This window comes from Bubalus kerabau, chromosome 5, assembly GCF_029407905.1.
Source record: "Bubalus kerabau isolate K-KA32 ecotype Philippines breed swamp buffalo chromosome 5, PCC_UOA_SB_1v2, whole genome shotgun sequence".
NCBI classification, from domain to species: Eukaryota; Metazoa; Chordata; class Mammalia; order Artiodactyla; family Bovidae; genus Bubalus; species Bubalus kerabau.
In genome coordinates, this window is record NC_073628.1 from 124,245,389 (window position 1) to 124,267,372 (window position 21,984).

Sequence of the window (21,984 nt, forward strand, 5' to 3'; positions counted from 1 at the left end):
TTGAGGCCCAGGGAGGTCAATGATTAAGTAATTCAAGGCCATATAAGTAGCAAGTGGCAGAAAAGGAGTCAAAAGTCAACCTAGGCATTCTGATAGCGAGGCTGTCAGAAACACAAGTGTTTCTTTTCACTATACCATGCTTCTTCTAAAATTGTTCTGATCTCTGATTCTTCTGGTTGCAATTTTACTTAAAAGCAAAGGGCCAGTGTCAAAGGCTTGGAAATCTTGGTACATAGAGAAGTAAAGGCTCTGATGGGTTTGACTTACAGCTTTTACCATTCGATACATTTACAACCAGTACTTACAATTTTCAACACAAAAAGAGAGGACTGCAGTGAGTAAAACAAAACACAGTCTTTGGAATCCTGAGGTGTCAGGCATTTTTATGTAGAAAACACAGCATGCTGTGTTTGGTGCCGGCCTCAAGTACTTTAAACCTCTTCTGTCACCGGGACATTCACCAACCATCATTCACCAGGGACCGTCAACCAACATCGGGTCAAGAGTAAATCAGGATTTTCATTCATTCAACAAAATTTACTGAAGCCTGAACTATGCGTCCTGCACCTGACTAGGTACTGAGGGATCTATACGCAGTCTCGGATTGGGATACTAACATGCCTCGGCCATGTCTGGTTCCCATAGGACAACAACAAATTCTGCAAAGTGGAAGAAGGCGTGTAAGAATTTAGCAATTTTCACAACGGATCTCGGACCGACAGCTCCTGACTAGCTCTGAGGGGTGAGGGTACGAGACATACGCCTTTGCTTTGTAATCTCTATAAGGACCGTTTGTAATTCCAAATTCCTTCAGGCTTGAATGTTACACGCCCACTGGTCCCTTTATTCCCTCTCCCCTGTCCTCTTACTGTGAGGGAGAGTGCGTTTCTTCACCGCAAAGAAAGACTCCTATGAAGGCCAGTGTCATCACTGCTCCTCTCGGGGAGCTGGCGGTGATGTTCAAGCCTAATCGCCTAGCAATTTGCCTGCCAGCTTTCCCTCCCTTCTGAAAGATCCCTAGGGAAGAAAAGTGAACTTGCCTGTTAAGAAAGATGCATAGGCCATCGTCTTTTTTTTTTTTCCTGAGTCAAATCAGGCGCAAGTGCCTTGCTGAAGCTATTCTCATAATTAGCATTTAGACTAGATGTAGGCTGCACACCAAAAATACATTTCCCAACCATGCATATGCTCCCGGTGATTAAAATGCACCTCGGCGCTGCCGAAGGAGTGCAGTCACCTTCTGCTGCCAGCTGCTGCTGGGCCACGAGTTAACCCACAACAGCCTCCCATGAACCAGAGAGGAAAGGGCTCTAAAGCCAGAGGGGTGGACATGCAGCGGTGGGCTGAGCAGCAGGGCCAGAGGGGCTGGGGCTGGGACAGCGCTTTCCACTTGCGCTTCCGAGTTTTCTTTGGGGATACCGAATGTCCCCTTTCAAATTTGTATGTGAGAAAAGACATGAATGTGTGTGTGTATGTACATCAGTGTGTACGCACACCATCTCAGAGTAGATATTATGATTTGATTAATATGAAAATCAAAGTCACTCAGTCGTCTCCAACTCTGCAACCCCATGGACTATACAGTCCATGGAATTCTCCAGGCCAGAATACTGGAGTGGGGAGTCTTTCCTCCATTAATTATATTGATTAATATAAAGCCTTTGAAAAAACTACCTACCTATATTTACATATGTGTGTGTGTGTGTCTGTATTTATCTCCTGGATACTCTGAGTCAGTCCAAATTTCAAGGACTCTGAGTCACTTTCAGCACAAATATAACACTTGTATTTTTGACAACAAAGGTCCGTCTAGTCAAAACTATGGTTTTTCCAGTAGTCATGTATGGATGTGAGAGCTGAACCCTAAAGAAGGCTGAACACTGAAGAATTGATGCTTTTGAACTGTGGTGTTGGAAAAGATTCTTGAGAGTCCCTTGGACTGCAAGGAGATCCAACCAGTCCATGCTAAAGGAAATCTGTCCTGAATATTCATTGGAAGGTCTGATGCTGAAGCTGAAACTCCATTACTTTGGACACCTGATGCGAAGAACTGACTCATTTGAAAAGACTCTAATGCTGGGAAAGGTTGAAGGCGGGAGAAGAGGATGACAGAGGATAAGATGGTTGGATGGCATCACTGACTCAATGGACATAGTTTGAGTAAGTTCCAGGAGTTGGTGATGGACAGGGAAGCCTGGTGTGCTGCAGTCCATGGGATCACCAAGAGTCGGACATGACTGAGCGACTGAACTGAACTGATTTGTGACATCAACTGCCTTGATTTTTGGTAAATATGGTCCCATATCTACTATGTCAACATCGAGAAGGCCCATTAGCATGCACTACTCTGTTGCTGGAAGTGAAAAGATACCTTATGTTTACTTCATCACTCTTGCTTTCTCACAAAACCATGCCTCATCTAATCCAGAGAAGTCATGTATCCAGTTTTTCTAAAAATGTAATAAGAGAAGTCAATTCCTCCACTGTGTACTGTTACCCAAATTGCCTTAGCATGGGTAGGGAAATATGCTATAATCCCAGGAAAATATAATGTAATGAAATGAATGAACTCAGGAATGAAATATAATGAAATCAGGAAGGTTTTTCATTATGTCCAATTTAACACTCATGACTTGAACCCATTTTCTGTTTTACTGAGAACAGCATTTTTTTCTGATTATGACAGTCACATAAAAGAAAAATATCCACATAAACATAAAGTCTATCAAGGAACTCATCAAACTGTTCTCACTAGTTCTCACCGGGGATGAAGTGGGTCAGTGAAGTGGTGAAGACTCACCTCTTTCTTTACAGGAGCAGTTTTTAAAGTGGGAGAACTATGGGTGCTTTTCATCTTTTCTTCTTTTCACTATTTTCTTAAGTTACACATACTCACTGTAGAAAATCCAGAAAAATCACCCCCCAAAAAGTAAAAATTTTCCACGACTCATGAGATAACTAATGGTGAACTTCCATTTAAAGTTGTTTTTAACCAAAGTAAATTTTCATATTACACATTTTCCCCTGCTTTTACACTTGACATCATGTCATCAGCACTTTACACATCTTTGCTCTTTGAAATACAATTTATAATGGCCACATAAACTTTAATCGAAAATCTAAGCCATGATTTACCAAATGACTACTGCTGACCATTTATAACATGTATTTCCTTTTCTTTTTTTCCCCTTTCTGTTTTCCTGGTTTTAAAGAGAACCACACAGTAAACAATTTGCATGTCAATTTCTGTCCATAATCTCTGACTACTTCCTTCGGATAGAGTCCTAAAAATGGAATTAGTGACTCAAAGAGTACCGAGGTGATGCTTACTCTATTCTAAGATGATAGTGTGTAAGTACCCACCCGAGCTTTTTTCCCGTCTAGACACTGAAGGTAGCGACTTGCGTCCACAGAACAGTATTCCAGTATTTCTCCCTCTGCGAAGGTCACCTTCAACCACACATTCGGCTTGTGGGGGAAAACACAGGGTGTGATAGGGAGAGAAATCCGATCTGGTAAGTCAGGCCAGGAAGCGCCACCCTCAGAGTAACAGGAAGAAGGATGCGGCCAGACGTGTCCAGCCAAGGGTGCCGACCACACTGCCTTCTCCTGTCCTAGCCATGTCCAGCCAAGCCTCAGCCTTTCCAAAACGCTGGTCGTCAGTTCCTTAGCACCTTTAAGTTGCTCTTGTCTACAAGTCTAATTTTTTTTTTTTAATCCTATCTGATTTTGGTAAACCTAGGCTTCTAGTCTAAACAGGATTACTTAGCAATCATCCGGAAAGACCTACTGTACCTAGACCCACTCAGGCTCCTCTCTGTGATGTCTGTCCTTCCTGGCCATCTGTATTTGCCTCTGCTTTATCAACACAGTGTTGGTAAGAGTAAAAAAAAAAAAAAAAAAAGAGTAAAAAAGAAAGAGTAAAGAAAAAAAAACAAAAAAACACAACCCACTACTATCAGAAGGGAAGGTTTAAGAGAAGAGTAAAATTGAATGTAGGAATCTCAAACGGTCTTTCCTATCCAAAGATGTTCCAGTCTGCCACACTCCTGGGACACTGGCAACTCTGTTTTCATAAACTCTTTCTGCAGCGGGAGGCACAGGCAGAGTGGATTTCCTATGCTCCACCATCAATGAGGGCCAGCACAGACAGGACAGGATCTGCTCAAGGTCACCTAGCAAGCTTAGGCAAAACACGGACCAAGACGTCAAGAACTGTATCAGGCAGACGCCATCATTCTGCTTTCATTCGTCTCCACCAGTTATGTGCTGGGAGAGGGACACTGGCAGGGAAAGGCTAAACTAAGTGTCCTCTGACGCTCGCGTGCTTACCTGGGCAAAGAGCACTACTAGGCTGTCGTTGTCAGGGAACTCAAGGTGCTTGGAGTAAAAGTGATGGAGAGCAGCGATGTCACTCTGAATCAAATCCCTCTTCTCATTGTCTAATTTATCCAGATCTGTGGATAAACAAACCATTATTCAGCAGGTAGAAAACTCTGGATCTCTAGCTATACATCCTTTCAGTACTATCAATGGCATAGAGAGAAAGAAAAAAAAAAAACACGTGGAGCCCCCAGGAAATATTATCCCTCCTCCCTTGGTCTAACTGATAAGCCCTAGGGCAAAAAGAGCATGCCATTTCTTCCTTCTCTTCTGCTGACAAATGGAAGTCACTCAGGACAGAGAATTTCAACTGACCGTTAACAGTGAGGTCAGGAATAGTGGCAGTGACTGATAACCAGCCTTGGTCTAGTCAAGGGTCCCCCAATTGGCCCCAGAGTCTGTGTCATGATGGAGAAAGTGGACAGCCCCTGATTTAATGCCTCAGTAAGGACATCAGCTGTGTACAGTACTGCAATTCAGCAAAGATCCAAAAAATATTCAACATGCCAGGAGAGCCAGCAAGAGATAGCTCAGGATGTAATAATTCATCCTGCAAGTTTCCACTTCCCCTTAGTTATTTCCTAGCAAGCCTGTCAACTGAGGGGGAGGGGGGAAGTTATAGTCCATTTTCCAAAACAGCACACAAGTCAAAATAAAAACTGATAACTATAAAATCCCACCACCATGAAGAACTCAGCTATCCCTTCCTTCTTTCAATCCTGTCTAATCCACAGAAAACATGTGTCTGAAATAATTCCTCAGCCAGTCACAGACAGACTTACGTGACTCAAACTCCTTCACGGCTAACAATTTCTCTGAAGGTGTTCTCTCTGGGTGGATTTTCTAGTAATTGGGGAAGAAATCACACAGTTACAGATTGCAACGACTTGTGCAAAAAATAGTGCTTTCACGCTTACATCGACATGAAGAAAAAAGCAACAGTTCTAAATGAAGTAAAGAGCTAGCCAAGGAGCCTGCCATTTGGGCTCTGAGAGCATTTGCCCAACATCCAAACCCAAAGGACTCTTTTGAAAAGCTTTTAAAAGCATCGGCTGCGTTCCTAACACCCTGATAATGCTATGCACACAGTAGGCTCAAAAATGCTTGTTATGGGAAAGAACAGTGGCTAGAAAACAACTTTTTAGGGCCCCGACTTAAAAGGACCGAGTCTACAGATGAGCCATCCCATTTATTATCTCTCCTTCTAAAAAGGAACAAAATCAAACCCCCCATCCATTTTACACTTTCTTTAAGCATAGGCTAAAATGATCTCAAATTCCACGTTTCAAAAAGAACACTTTCGGTTGTATCCGTGAGCCGAGATTCACTTGAAACGTGTTGCCGGCTTTGTTCTAGACACCCCAAGAGGAGCTGACAATAGTAAACCCGCCAGGCTTTGAGAACATGAATAAACTTGGTGTTGACAAGAGTTCAAACGCAGAGCTCAAGAGCTGGCCCAAGGCCGTGTCTTTGTAATCGGCTATTCAACTGGAGGATACAGGTGGTCCACCCAGGCGTGCTCACCTCCCTAGTTAACATGTTACGCTTCCCCTCGGTAGTTGGGTAGCCTGTCCCCCCGAATCCTTTGCAAGTGACTAGAATACAAATGGTCTGTTTTTTTAATCATCAAGTCCTACAGAGATGAAGATGGCCAGGTAACTTTTCATTTAATAGACTATTAGTGGTAGCAGTAATTATAATATCAGTTGAATGAAACTGGTATAAACTCATCACAGCTTTCAGACTACCCTCCTGGTGCCAAAACATTTCAATAGTTCTTTTTTGGAGTGGAAATCTTCCCATTCACAGGATCCATTTCTATAAGATTAGTAAGTCATTTTGCCTGGGAAAACTTTTCATTCAGAAAAGGGCACCAGTTCCTTCTGAATTCTTAACCACTACACTTTCAATAATGTCAGGAAATGGGGCTGGGGGAGAACCAGGAGGCTGGTCACTCAATCCTTGCAAGATGCTTACAGATCGAATCTGATGGCTTATTTACCCTGACACCTTGGTGGTTCAGACGGTAAAGAATCTGCCCGCAATGCATGAGATCCAGGTTTGATTCCTGAGTCAGGAAGATCCCTTGATGAAGGAAACCCACTCTAGTATTCTTGCCTGGAGAATCCCAGGGACAGAGGAGCCTGGTGGGACTACAGTCCATGGGGTTGCAAAGAGTCGGACACAACTGAGCAACTAACACACACACACACATACATTCACCCAGTCACACCATTTTCTCCTACCCTTTCCTTCCGACCAAGTACTAGGCCTATATTTAAAGACAACTGTGAGCAAGGAACCAAAAGTTAACCTCCTCCAGCAAAAACAATTCTGACTTTTCAGTCCCACTCTACAGGCCAGCCTTGAGTGCCTCTGGTTACCCTGAGCGGGCGAAGTGGCATTTCAGCAAGCACCTGGCCCAGGCTGAACATAACGGAACTATGACCTCAGAGGTTGGAAATGTTCTACTTCTGTTTACGAGGTCGAGGAGCCTAACTTGGTCTGGGGACAGATATGAGTTGATCATTATGACCACATTTGATTTCGATCAAAAAAAACCAAAAACAAAAACAGAAAGTTTTAAATGGAGGGAGGTGTGGTAAGGGAAGATAGAAGTGGCAGATGAAATTTCAGCTTTAAGATTTCCAGTACAGAGGCCCTGCCTGCAGCTTATCACTGGCAAGCAGCTCTGCGGACATTCGCCTTCTAAGCTCCATGCAGCCCATTTCACTGTGTCACAAGGACACGTCCTGTGGCATTTTCCTCCCCTCCATTTAAGCTGGTCCTGTCGAGATCAGGCGTCTTATTATCATGCAACCAGTACGGGACTGAGCCAAAAAGGGGTCAGGACAGCCAGCCCTGGCTTCATCTTTGGAGGAAACTGTTGATGGCCACATCGTTCCCACCCCACCTCCTGGCCTTGATTTTTACTTTTCCATTCCTCTTGTTCCTCTCCCAGCAGGCGCCATGCTGGTTGTCTCACCCCGTTCCCTGCCCGCCGAAGGAAGGCAAGTATGGGGGCAGGGAAGAGCAGGAGCCAGCCCAGGATGGGGGGCGAGGGGAGGTGGCAACAGGGGTGCATGCTGTAACAGAAGGAAAGAGACGACCTCCCAAAGCTTTGAAGGCCAGTCTGGTTCCCTAGGATGCTCTCATTACCGTCACTCAGGTTTTCATGCCCTGAGAAGCCATATTTTTCTATGTAAACCTATCTCATAGGTTTGCTAAGAAAACAAAGCAGTGGCTACGTTCCTGGCCTGGCATGAGTGACATCCTAGCTGCACAAGGCAGACAAGCGAGCTCACTCCTGGAGCCTTGCACTTATCTCTGTCCATAGGAACGTGATGGGAAATGCGGTCCCAGAATGCTGAGCGAGAGATGATCACCACGGGTCCCTCACTCATCTTTCTGACCTCAAAGAAAAAAAATAAAACACACTTGAACCTGATCCCAATTCCTCACCTGTTTGGCCAGAATCCTTGCTGTCAACCTTACAGTCTCAGAGGGATTCCAGTTTTCCCCAAAAACAACCATGGGAGAACATTCCAGCTTGTGCATGGGCCAATCTTCTCTCTGGGAAAGTTAAAAAAAAAAATATTACACACACACACACACATTGCAATAAAGTTCGAAACAAGAGGATGCAGCAAGTTCTCCTAGTTAAGGTCAAGTGAAATATGTTTCCTTTTGGAAAACACGACGGTGCTCACAAAAGTTAGAGATGAAAACATCCTTTAAGATAGACGTGGCTGTATGACCTTGACTCAGGGCTGGCTGAGCTTGCTGGCAAGAGAAAATCTGCTTCATGTGGTTTCCTCAAGCATCTCACGCCCCTCACTATTCCAAACAACACGCACACCTTTGCATTATCTAGACGTCGTCATGTCACTCACGGGGTGAGTGACTTGGGTATCAGCTGTTGGTTTGGCTCTGCTCCCTACGGTTCTGGTCTGGCTCTGTTCTCACATTAGGGCAAATAACCGAGAAGTGACATCCACAGCACCTCGTCCTCTTCTATAGGTGATAAAATCCTACCAGAGACGAGGGCCCTGTCAAGGACTCACGAAGAGTCTGGCCAGGGCAACTCGTGGGAATATTTAGGAACATGGACTCCCTGAAGAGTCACTGGATAAAAGAGGAAAACTGGACTCCTTTCTAACACCTGTCTTGATGCTTTTTGCCCCAGGCTGCAGGGTGAAGGGCATGTGCTCACTCCTGGAAGGGTGGGGATGCCCCTTTTGCAACGGGAAGACTAGGGAAGGAGGAGGGTGGGGTGCTGGGGAGGAAGGCGCTGAGGACCAGGGCGTAAAGGACGACGCTGGTGCTGGTGACGGGGTCAGTGAGGGATGACTGGGAACTGGCTGAACCATAAGGGCTCTGATAAAAACCAGCTGCAGTGGCGTGATGGGCTGAGCGGCTGCAGGAGTGGATTCAGTGGAAGTCTGCAGACACTCCTTGCTGCAACGGAACTGGGTACCATCATGGTCTTCCCTCCGCCTCTCCTGCCTCAGAAAGGGGCAAGTCTGACTTTTCCGATGCTCAGGACAGAACCCTGGAGACTTCCTGGCCGCCTCTCTCTCCCCCACACTCCACGTTCACCTCTCTGGCGAATCCATCCTGTGTGCCTGTGGAATATGCCCAGCCTCTGATCATTTCCCACCCGCACCTTCCTTACTGGGCGGCAGACGCTACACCTACCCCGCGATGGCTCCCTCTGCCTCCTACCTGGACACCTGCTTCTGCCCCCACTACCCCCCACCCCACCCCCAATTCCGCTCCAGAGAGCAACCGGAGTAATCGATTCTGAGAAACACAACTCGGATCCTGCAGTTCACAGCTCAGCATGCTGTAATGGCTTCTCCCCTCAGAGCAAAAGCCAAGTTGTAACGATGACTCACGAGGCCACACATGGTAGGAGCTGACTCTCTGCTACTCTGAGCTCATCACCCCCACCACGCTCCCTCACCTCACTCCACCCAGCCACTATATCTCCTCACTGCTCCCTGGACCGACAATGCTTGCTCTTGCCTTGAGAGCTTTGGCACTTGCTGCATTTCCTGGAGAGATGCCTCTTCCCCAGACATCCTGCTGGCTCCCTCCCTCTTCCACGTCTCTGCTCTGATGCCCCTTTTCAAGGTACCCTCCCCAAACCAGCACTCTCCCCCCATCACTCTCCCTTTTCCTTGCTTTACGTGTCTCCTTAGTACTTCTCACCACCTGACATATTTATTACACACTGATTAGATGTTTGGTTTACTATGTTGTCCCCCCTGCCCCCACTATTCACCTGTTTCGGGTAAATCTATTATCCCAGAACCTAGAACGGTGCCTGACAGTCACTAAGCACCCAATAAAGTTGTTGAATGAATGAAGATGTCTCCCTCCCTACGGCCAAGAAGGAAAGACATGCTGTCACTTAATGATTTAATGCAGCCCCCGTGGCACAGATAGACCCTGGGCTCAAGCTCTGTGCCAAGGTGTTCTGCAGAGTTAAATAACAGCGTGCCAAATATAACCAAGAGCAAGGAGAGACAGAAATGACAAGATATACACAAGGGAGAAGAGGATCTGTTTTTAGCCAAAGCCTAAAACGAGAGCTCGGTGATGAAGCAATGAGGTAGGAACAGGTAGGTCCAGCTCCCAGCAGACAAACTGGCTCCGCACACAAATGCAAAGCAAAAAGGGAAAGACAACAAGGGCTTCTGGCCTTGGGGCATCCGAGGGAATTGAAGAACACTAGCTGGGGACAGACAGGTAACTGACACCTACGAACACACACAGGAAGTTCACTGTGACCCTAGCAATGCTAAGAAAAGGTGTTTGCGTGGCCTTAAACATGCTAATTTCCTGAAGTATACGAGGTGTCTTTGGTGTTTAACAATGAGCTCCGATGAGAAAGAAGTTTAACATTTCTTAATATGACTTATGTGTTTTTAATACAATTTAATTAATATGAATATAAATAAATAAATACGAACACACAATGCTGACATCTATTGATGTTAATGTCCTCCAGGGAAGAGAACCTAACTACAGGGCATGCTAGGGACAGCAGAGTTCTATCCAGCAAGAGGAGACAGGCCTGGGGCTCAGGGAGACCTGCATTCTCACCCCGCCCTCCAGCGAAGCAGCTATGTCACACCAGACAGTCCTCTTAATCCCTCTGCCTGTGTATCCTCGGCTGTAAATAACATGATCCCTAAGTTACTTAGCAGGTCCGGAATTCCGAGTCTACGATTGTATGCCTTCCAACAGTGATAATCAGACACAAAGCTTGAAGCCTACCATTATCAGGCATTCATGCAACCACAAAGGGTCGTTGTGAGGATCCAATAAACAAGCTAACCCACAAGAAGCACTCAGACCAGTGCCTGGCACACAACGTGCTCTCGACAAATGCTGGTAATTGTTCATGTACTGGTTCCTTCATTCATTCAATGAGCCCTTGATGACCCCAGAGGCAGGGATGGGAGATGGAGTCTTTGACTTCAAGTAGTTTATGACCATATCAGAACACAAAGTAAAGCAAGAGCACCTAGAATGTAACAGAGACCCACACAGAGCAGTGAAATCGGAGAGCTGGGTAAATTCAAGGACCAGCAGAATCATGTTAAGTTTCATCAAGGGAAATTTATCAGCTAGTAATAAGTTTTCCTTTTCTGTCAGAAGGTGGAATTGTCAGAGACATACCACAGTGGCACTACTTGGCTTCCAGTTTTCTTCAAAATTTAAGCTGTTACTCCTTCCCTGGTTGCAATCTTTATAAAACTTTTATGTAAATTCAGATGGATCCCATTTTCTAGGAAAGTAATATATTACAAACAAATGCATAAGAAGGATTCAGAAAGACATATGCCGAAGTGTTACTAGCGGTTTTCTCTGGAAGGATAAAATTATGAAGTATGGATACTCTTTCTGTTCCTCTTTCAGTCTGAAACTTCTGATTTTTCTATAATGAGCACAGATGATTGATGCAATGAATTTAAACAATTAAATCTATGTACAAAGTGTGAGAGGGAATTTTCTTGGTACCCTTTTAAACTTCTAGTTCACTTCCAGCCACTGTAACAACAGCTCTGCATGACTTTCCTTTTTGTGCATGGACCGAAGTGCTTAAAGATGCATAAAGAGTTGCAAAATTGTCTCACGGTACACCAGCACTTCCAACGCTGGAAGAAAAGAGGATTTGCTATGTCATCCAGTTTTCTGCTGAGCAAATGATATATTGTCTCCCTGCATAAGGAGACTGAATTTTTATTGTGAAGTCCCCTTTTCTAACTCCTGCATTTGGTGTTTCTTTTGTTCTAAAGGGACTTTCAATTTAGACCGTAATTCCAGTTCAGCTATTTCAAATCCTGAAAGATGATGCTGTGAAAGTGCTGCACTCAATATGCCAGCAAATTTGGAAAACTCAGCAGTGGCCACAGGACTGGAAAAGGTCAGTTTTCATTTCAATCCCAAAGAAAGGCAATGCCAAAGAATGCTCAAACTACTGCACAATTGCACTCATCTCACACACTAGTCAAGTAATGCTCAAAATTCTCCAAGCCAGGATTCAGCAATATGTGAACCGTGAACTTCCAGATGTTCAAGCTGGTTTTAGAAAAGGCAGAGGAACCAGAGATCAAATTGCCAACATCCTCTGGATCATGGAAAAAGCAAGAGAGTTCCAGAAAAACATCTATTTCTGCTTTATTGACTATGCCAAAGCCTTTGACTGTGTGGATCACAATAAACTGTGGAAAATTCTGAAAGAGATGGGAATACCAGACCACCTGACCTGCCTCGTGAGAAACCTATATGCAGGTCAGAAAGCAACAGTTAGAACTGGACATGGAACAACAGACTGGTTCCAAATAGGAAAAGGAGTATGTCAAGGCTGTATATTGTCACCCTGCTTATTTAACTTCTATGCAGAGTACATCATGAGAAACGCTGGGCTGAGGAAGCACAGGCTGGAATCAAGATTGCCGGGAGAAATATCAATAACCTCAGATATGCAGATGACACCACCCTTATGTCAGAAAGTGAAGAAGAACTAAAGAGCCTCTGAATGAAAGTGAAAGAGGAGAGTGAAAAAGTTGGCTTAAAGCTCAACAGTCAGAAAACTAAGATCATGGCATCTGGTCCCATCACTTCATGGCAAATAGATGGGGAAACAGTGGACACTATGGCTGACTTTATTTTTCTGGGCTCCAGAATCACTGCAAATGGTGATTGCAGCCAGGAAATTAAAAGATGCTTACTCCTTGGAAGGAAAGTTATGACCAACCTAGAAAGCATATTAAAAAGCAGAGATATTACTTTGCCAATAAAGGTCCGTCTAGTCAAGGCTATGGTTTTTCCAGTGGTCATGTACGGATGTGAGAGTTGGACTATAAAGAAAGCTGAGCACCAAAGAATTGATGCTTTTGAACTGTGGTGTTGGAGAAGACTCTTGAGAGTTCCTTGGACTGCAAGGAGATTCAACCAGTCCATCCTAAAGGAGATCAGTCCTGGGTATTCATTGAAAGGACTGATGTTGAAGCTGAAATTCCAATACTTTGGCCACCTGATGCGAAGAGCTGACTCATTTGAAAAGACCCTGATGCTGGGAAAGATTGAGGGCAGGAGAAGAAGGGGACGACAGAGGATAAGATGATTGGATGGCATCAGCGACTCAATGGACATGGCTTTGGGTGGATTCCGGGAGTTGGTGATGGACAGGGAGGCCTGGCGTGCTGGGGTTCATGGGGTCGCAAAAAGTCAGACACAACTGAGTGACTGGACTGAACTTATATACATGCCTGTGTGATTTCCTGAAATGCAGAGTAGCGTGCATAAATGATTTCTTAAAACGTGGAATAGTAAGAAAATGTCATAGGGCTACTGTTCTCCACCACTATTCTCTGTGAGAGGAAGAATGCAGAAGGAATCAGGGGCTTCGTGACCGCCTCACGCGGGGATGACACCGGGATGACAGCCACTGCTGGCCCCTAGCTGCTTCGTTTTCTATTTCCGTAGAGAGTGATGGGACACACTCATTGATTCTTACTGGTGATGTTAAACATTTATTCACAGGAAAAAAACAGTGGCTCCTTTGAGGATGCTTCCTATGTCTGAAAGAAAAGAACGAAGTGAATTTAACCAGGACGAAACCCCTGACTCTAGCCCACTCACTGATCACCCAAAAAATGACAGGGTCATGGGAGCAGTTCTTAGACATTTTCTACACTTCAGTTACTTTCTAATTGGTGATAAAAGTTGAGAATGTTCTCACATCTTTGGTCACGCACTCTTCATACATGCTTCAATCTTCATCAAAACATGCCCCTCCCTTTCAAAATCACACTCGTAATCCTAATACCTCCAGTTAAAACACACAAACCATTTTCTTCTATTTGTCAATGTTAAGAAATAACACCTTAGAAAGTTCTACTCCACAATGATTCCTCTATGTAATAACTCTAAAACTCTTTTCTTCAATGTGTCGTGGTACAATTGAACAAAAAAGTCTGAGTGAACAACACTCTTAGTTTTCCAGGCATATTTATAAAAATAAATATAGTTCATTAAAACACACAGCTTACAAACCGAGCCTAACTAAAAAGGAATTTCTATTTCTTTTATATTTCCTCCCATTACCCTTTCATGCATTGTCAATTAAAATCTCTCCTCTGGCAGGATCACACTGAGTCAAATGAACGAAAAGGAGAATAAATGGGACAAGACATGAGCCAAACTGCATAAAATAAAGCATGGTCCTAGAGTCGTGCAATCAGAGGCTGGCTGGGGGCAGGAAGCAGAGTCCTGAGGGGCTCTTAATATGCTACATTCCTGGAAGGACACCCTCAGGGAGGGATGTGGACCTTACACTCTTGGAGAGGTTTCTCAAAAGACAATACGACTGGAAGGAATCTTCCCTTTCACCTCCATGAAAGGCCACTTCTCCGTCTCTGACTCATCCCCACAGCACCTCTTCTCCTGGAGGGTCCTCAGGACCCCCAGGCGCAGTGCTGGAAAGCAGTGAAAGCCCTCCCCAGGATTCCTGCACACTCTGGTCTCAGTTTTGTTGCTGTGTGACCTTGGGCAAGTCACTCAGCCACTGTGGACACTCTTTTTTATCTACTGATAAGCTCCTTTCTCTGTGGTATGGACCCCCTGGTGACTCCAGGTGGGTGGGGTCTGCCTTTGAAGAAGGCCCAGTGAAGAGGAAAAGACCCTGATGCTGGGAAAAACTGAAGGCAGGAGGAGAAGGGGACGACAGAGGGTGAGATGGTTGGATGGCATCACCGACGCGATGGGCATGAGTTTGAGTGAGTTCTGGGAGACAGTGAAGGACAGGAAAGCCTGGCGTGCAGCAGTCCCAGAGGTTGCAAAGAGTCAGACATGACTGAGTGACTGAACAACAGTGGAGAGGGCCACACTTTCTTAGGTGGAGAATCACTCAATTACCTTCCTTACTGCTGCCTTTGTTTTGTACCCCTTGTTTTACCCTGCAGCAGAGTCTCCAGCTTGATCCCATCCAAGTATTCCCTTGGGCAGAACTCTGAATCCATTTTCATCTGGAGCAAATGCCCCAGACTCCTCCCCAATGATTTTACAGACGAAGGCCTTCTACAGCCGTTTGTTTCTAGGCACTTAACTCTATGACCATCCTGTCTCACTGTGATACGGCATCCTGCTCCTACTCAGCCCTTCAGACAACAGGACGGAAAACCTTAATGATCACGTGCCTCCCCCTGCTGCGACAGGAGAGACAGGAAACAGACATGAAACAGGCCAAATCCAGCCTCACTTCTAGAAACCGGTGGCTTTTGGTAAGGGTGTTACTACTTGTCATCTACGAGAATATTTTGGTTATAGGATACTTCACAGAGCACGGGGAAACTGAAGTGCAATACTACTCCCTAGGACCGAGGGCGTCCTGGCCCAGCGGCTGGACGCAGCAAGCTGTCACGGCCAGGACCTTTGACATGCCTGAGAATCACAGGTCTGTGTCCCCCATCCTGGGGTTCCTTGCTATAGCAAGCACATTATGATGTGACCAGGAGGAGGACATGCAGCCTGTCAAGCCGCTTGGTGTAAAGTAATAAAAAGGCTTGTCTTTCAGGGTTGTGTCTTCTTGCCGTTTCATTCTGTAAGGTGACTGATGCAGAGGCTGAAGCTCCAATACTTTGGCCACCTGATGCAAAGAGCCGACTCACTGGAAAAGACCTGATGCTGGGAAAGACTGAGGGCAGGAGCGGAAGCGGGCAACAGAGGATAAGATGGTTGGATGGCATCACCGACTCAACGGACACGAGTTTGAGCAAACTCTGGGAGATGGTGAGGGAGAGGGAAGTCTGGCATGCTGCAGTCCATGGGGCTGCAAAGAGGAGGACACGAATTAGAGACGAAACAACAGTCAAGAGGCATTCTGGTTCACACAGGTTGATATACGTGGTTGCCGGGAACCTCCCAAGGCCAGGCACCTATCACTATGAGTCAGCAAATCTGGAAGACTAGGTCCTAAAGGCAAGGGAACCACAATGGCCACCACAACACCCCAACCTGGACTACGGTTATACATCAGTGTAATGCCACCTGTGGGGGCCTAATGGAAGACAGCTCAAGAGACCAAGAGGTAGCTCAGCATCTCACAGATGCTCATGTTTCATATCCATGCAGAGTTTACAGTTCATCAGAGAAGTTAAAGTTCGATTTTGTAACAAGCACTATGCATATAATGTACACCATTAGGGATCTAAAGTTCTTAGAATGAGTCCATACTCTTTGGTGAAAAAAACCCAGTCTTTTAAATCTAAAGTGGGCTGCCTACTTTATTCTCTGCATAAAGCTAAGCTTCAGTCCAGCCTGAATTACTATCATATTATTATTTATAAGCCCTCATGCCTGCACGCAGCATCACAGTTTACATAGAACCTTGATATCTCACATATCATTTGATCCTTATAATTCATCAAGATAGGGGCCACTGTACTCATTTACACTTAAAGAAACCGAGACTCTGAGACGTCCTTTGAATTGTCAAGTTCACAGAGGTAGACAGGTGCAGGGCTGGAACCATATCCTCCGAGTCTTCTGTGTTACAATAGTCTGACCTGTGTGTGACTAGCTGGCTTCTTTAAAGAACCAGAATATTATGAGCTACTTTTTCTAGAAGCGTTTAACTTAAATATAGAAACAGCTAACTTATCAGGCCTGGAACCTAATCACGTCATTCCAGCACTCGCTGACCTCTTCGCGTGCCCAGCAATCTAACCACAGAACTCTCTGTCCATAATCGGGAGGAGCAAAGCACAGTCTCTCCTCTTCAGAAGAAGCCACACTCCCTGATAAACCAACGACAAGCCCATCTATATTCTCACTGCCCTGCAGGCCGGAAGCCTGCGTGGAGACACAGGGAGGTGGACCAGGCACGTGGCCTTCAGAGCCAAGGCAGACCTTCCCAAGCCAATGGCTCAGCCTGTGTTTCCTCTGGCCAGGGCCTCTGTGAGGGGAGCTCTGTCAGATAAGACTTTGGGGCTTAGCAACCTCTCCCACTGCTGCACAACACCCTTTGGAGACATTCAGAGACCAGCTGTGTAGGGAGAAAACAGAGGAAAAAAAAAAAAATGAAACTATGGGTAATGTGGTCGACCAGAGCAGGGGTGGGGGGCGGAGGAAAGTGACAGTTAAGTATGGGAAGAAGAAAACCGAGGTGCAGGTATGAAGAACAGCCTCCCTGTCCCTTAGAACCACTATTTAGTAGCATCATTTCCCAAGCCGTATTAGTAGGTTCCCATTTAAAAAATAGATTGGGGAGGATACACAGAGGTTGAAGATCATATCCTCCCCAAATTCAAACTGCTAGAACATGGAGTGCATTTTCTGTAATACCTGTGAACATTTTGTGTAACTATACAGTATTAAGTAGAAAAGTTTGGGGGGCGGGGAACTTATCCCTTAAAGAATCTACCAAGAGTTCCTCCAAATACCCTCTTGAAATCTTCAGTCCTGGGTTACAAGACTCCCTCAAGATGCATCCAGCCAGCCAGATGGCCTGTGGTCTACGTGAAACCTGCCTGAACTGCTCAGGCCCCACTGCTGCCGAGACACCACCCCCAGGTCTCCAGGTCCAAGTTCAGACCAGCCCACCTCTGGCTGCACAACAGCTGTGTCAGGGGCCCACCTAAGTCCAGCTGGAATCAGGCTAGATTAGACCGACCCAAGGGCGACGTGTGGCCTGCTAGGGGGATAGATACAAATTCAGACTTGGTGATGGTCAAGACTAAACAATTTAAAGACAGCATTCTAACATTTTTCACTGGTTGTCTTTGCACATCCCATCTATTGCTGGGAGCTGTGGGGGGCAGACTGTTGACCTTGGTGATACACCTGCCTGTATCCAACGTGGCCCCTGTGTCTTTCCCACTTTACCAACCTCTATTTTTGATCCTGTGTGGGGCCCCAAAATGTTACTGCCCATCACTGGCTGCCCATCACCATCAGTCCTGGGTGCCAGCACACAGGGGCATCCAGCCACACCCTACGCCACAAGGAGGCTTTCCAGCTCTGGCTGCGGAAGGGCCCTGGGATGCTGTGACAGGATGAGAAGGATGCTGGGGTACCAGGCCCTCCCTGCCAGCTGGCCCAAAGACACCTACCTGACACTCCACGTTGCAGTAAAATGCCTGCTTGCATCTTCCGCATTTGGACAATCCTTCTTTCCTTAAAAAACAGAAAGGGCACTGTAGTGGCGAGAGGCGGAGAAACGTGAAGCCGCGCACTTTGTCATGCAATAACAACAGCCATCTGGTCCGAAAGCGGAGCAAAGAGTCACCTTACCTTGCTCTCCCACTGGTACGTGCCATTTTCCCAAAGGAGAGTTTGACCAGACTCAGCCCTTGAGTGGGAGTGAGTTGGTCAAAGGGGACACACGCCGACACTGACCAACCCCGACAGCGTGAAGGGCACTTTCCAAAGAGACGAACGACACGGTCTCTGACCCATGAGCCTGGCCCGGGACACCACAGCTGTTAACATCGACCTGCACTATGACTCAATGCTTTGGGGCAAGTCAGAGGCTCTTATGTCCTGATTTTCTCACCTGCTAGAAAGGGACAGAAATAAACAAAGCCATCTTGGAAGCCTGAGTCTGTAAAGACAGAGGACTGGGGTTGACCTATATACTGCTGAGAACACAAAGTGGGTGACAATCTTTAGTATTTAGGGATGCAGAAGACAGGATGGAGCATGTCAGTAACAAATGTTGTCTAGGAAGCGAAATTTAAAAACAACGCTACCCAGCAACTAGAGACATATTCTTAAATAAAATACCCCTGGATCTGACTGGTACACACATCTACCTTGTCTGTATCCCACTGAATGATTCTTCTGCTTTGTCATAATTAGGTCAGTCCTCCCCGTTCATCACCATAGAATTCATTTTCCTGCTTCTCATAGGGGATAGGGACATTGCTGTTCCCTAACTGTTAGTTGCTGGTGTGTTTGCTGTGTTAGATAAGCCACAGGATTCTTCAGAAACTGTGAAGCCACTGAGTTAAACCGCCTATGACAGAACCCTTCAAATTTTTCTGAGATGGGCAACAACCACTTTGTTAAATGAGAGTGCGATCTGTAAAGCCTGCTGTCTGCTTCTCACTGACCACCCTGAAGCCAGCTTTCCAATGTACAGAAATGCTGGTGATGCAAAGGGCACTCTCGCTTACTGCCGGGGATGCCCCCTGCCCTGCCATGGAGCCCCCTCACCCCCACCCCGTCTGCAGCGTGCCCGGAGGGCTGATATTGCAAGACATACATATCATCACGCTGCAGAGTCCTCCTCCGCGTCTTCTCAGAGAGTGGTAGTCACCACACTACTCCCACAGAATCGGGAAAGGGTTCCAAAAATGCTACTGTTGGAACAAAACTGGCTGCCTTGCAGTTTTCATGACAGTGCTTGGATTCCAAGCAGCAGGCTGAAGAATTGTGTGGGAGAAAAAAACGCAACTCACAGTTGAGGTATAAATAAATATTCCGAGTTTGCACATCTCAGTGGTTCAAAGAGGAGCCCACTAATTTGGCTGAGTGCATCCTCTGGCCTGAAATACCCTCCAAGGGTACATGTGGATGAGACGGCCGGCCCTGGCATCTCCTGCACTTTATGCCAAGGGGAAAAGGACAGACGATGTGCTCAAAGACAACTGTGAAGTGACTAGTAAGCAAGTGCTAATTGACGGGGACCATGAAGGAATGCCAAAGGAATGGAAAGTGCAGACGGGCAAAGCTGCAGAGGGAACTCTGAACATTCTTTTCCAAAAGACGCGTGTTGGGACATGGACAGTGGGTGGGTAGATGCCACCCATAACAACATCCATCTGAAACAGCCATTTGGTGATGGTTGGTTTTGCAGGGGGAGAGGTCATAAAACCTCTCTGAGAATTTGAAGCTATTAACTCTCCCCAACAACCCACCTTCTCCCCAACCCTCAAAGAGCAGCAGAAAATGCTGTGAAATTTTGAGGGCTCACCAGCCACCTAGAATCTACGCACAGACTAGTGAAGTGTTTCTGAAACCTGAATTAAGACCCTCGATATAACAGACCAGGAAACTATCAGAAAAAATGTCTTTATTAGCTCTACACCATACAAAAAGAAAACAAGGATTATACACAGAGATATTCCGCACATAGATGTGAGCAGTAAAGCTAATACGAAACCAAGGTTTGTTTTCAGCTTATTTGTTTTTGTCTTGTTTCGGATATTACCAAGGTAATATCCCAGGAAGGAAAAAAAACAACTGGGCTCTGGTGAATGCAGGAAGAACTCCAGTGGGATTTCATCAAAATAATAGATCTCCCAAAGGCCAGGCTTCATTCAGCCTGGCTAGTCACCAAGTCCACGGCCACAGACAACGAAGACCAGGAAGAAAGAGCTAACTCGTCAGGACTGGCAAGAGGTTACATAATGCCAATGGTTCTCGAGGTGTGGTCTGTAGACTACCGGAGGCCCAGAGGCCCTTTCAGGGAGCCCGTGAGATCAAAGCTATTTCCAGAATGTACTACTGCCTTTAGTGTCTTGACATTTGTGCTCTAGCAAGTGGAGGGTGCCTGGAGGGTGAAACCCGCAAGGCTTTGAAGTGAAATGAAGTCAAAGTGGCTCAGTTGTGTCCAACTCTTGAGACCCCATGGACTAGTCCATGGGATTCTCCAGCCCAGAATACTGCAGTGAGTAGCCTTTCCCTTCTCCAGGGGATCTTCCCAACCCAGGGATCGAACCCAGGTCCCTCACATTGCAGGCAGATTCTTCACCAGCTGAGTCACAAAGGCTTTAGTACAAATCAAAGCAGCGAGTAAGTAGTCACTGTATTCCTCACTTCCACATGCTCACAGTGAGGGGGGAAAAGCCAGTTTCACTTAAGAATACCCCTAAAGAAATCTAAACTATGATACAAATGAACTTACCTAGGAAACAGACTCACGGACTTAGAGAACAGACTTGTAGTTGCCAAGGGGTAAGGGATGGACCAAGAGTTCGGGATTAGAGAATGCAAACCATTACACGGTGGTGGTGGTGTCACTAGGTCATGTCCGACTCTTATGACCCCATGGACTGTAGCCTGACAGGCTCCTCTGTGTGTGTGTATAGATATATATAAACTGGATCACTCTGCTATACAGCAGAGATTAACACAACATTGTAAATCAACTAGACGAAGATAAATTAAAAAAAAGAATGTCTCTAATAAAGCAGTGTGTGCGTGCTCAGTCACTTCAGTTGTGTCCAGCTCTTTGAGATCTCATAGACTGTAGCCCGCCTCTGTCCACGGGACTCTCCAGGCAAGAACACTGGAGTGGGTTGCATGCCCTCCTCCAGGGGATCTTCCTGACCCAGGGATCACACCTAAGTCTCCTGCAGTTCCTGCATTACAGGTAGACTTTTTACCACTGAGCCACCCGGGAGGCCCACTAATGCACTCACAAATACTAATGTCCTTGAATCTTGAGTCTTTGGTATGTATCTTCTTGGCACCCTGAGATGAAGGGGGAAGAAGGCAGGAAGTGTTTCTGCTCCTACTGAAGAATGAGGGTTATCTCAAGGATGAACTCTTGACCATCCCTGGAGCTATAAACTGAACGTGCCACTATTTTCTTGAAATATCACTTTTACTAGGAAGAACAACTTTAGACAAATTGGCTGTTCAGACTTGCGTATTTGGCAGGTATATTATGGAAATAAATGAAGTGAGTCCATCACATCAAGGAAAATAATTGGCAATATTTGTTGGCAATGATAAAATGTGGGCTCTTAAGCAAAAATTAGAATTTTGGAACACATGTATCTGCTGCCCAGAGTTTGACAGTCTGTCATGTGAAAGATTGGTGATGGTTTTAATAATTGTGGGGGGTTTGTTTGTTTGTTTGATTTCATGGTTTGATGAAATAAAGTTTTAGGAGGTCTATATAACTGAGTGAGAACCAATGTTTTCCAAATGATCAGAGTATGATGTTTAAAAAATTACACTTGACTAAAAGAGTCATTCAAAGTACAAGACAGACTAAGGGATTTTATGTAACAGAGTACATAAAATTCATAGACATGGCTTCAGAGTGCATGTTTTACAACTAATCTTTAAGAC

General features: G+C 45.7%; 1 protein-coding gene across 2 annotated transcripts in view; it reads right to left on the reverse strand.

Annotated features, from left to right (window-relative positions):
* SMYD2 (SET and MYND domain containing 2) overlaps positions 1-21,984 on the reverse strand; it is a 52,957-nt gene that overhangs the window by 14,548 nt on the left and 16,425 nt on the right. For both annotated transcript variants that reach the window (XM_055582987.1, XM_055582986.1), the window contains exons 2-5: positions 18,012-18,075; positions 7,846-7,956; positions 5,166-5,226; positions 4,333-4,457 (exon numbers count right to left, since the gene is read on the reverse strand). In XM_055582987.1, coding sequence (XP_055438962.1) covers positions 4,333-4,457; positions 5,166-5,226; positions 7,846-7,956; positions 18,012-18,075 — 361 coding nt within the window. The remainder of the gene's footprint in view (positions 1-4,332; positions 4,458-5,165; positions 5,227-7,845; positions 7,957-18,011; positions 18,076-21,984) is intronic.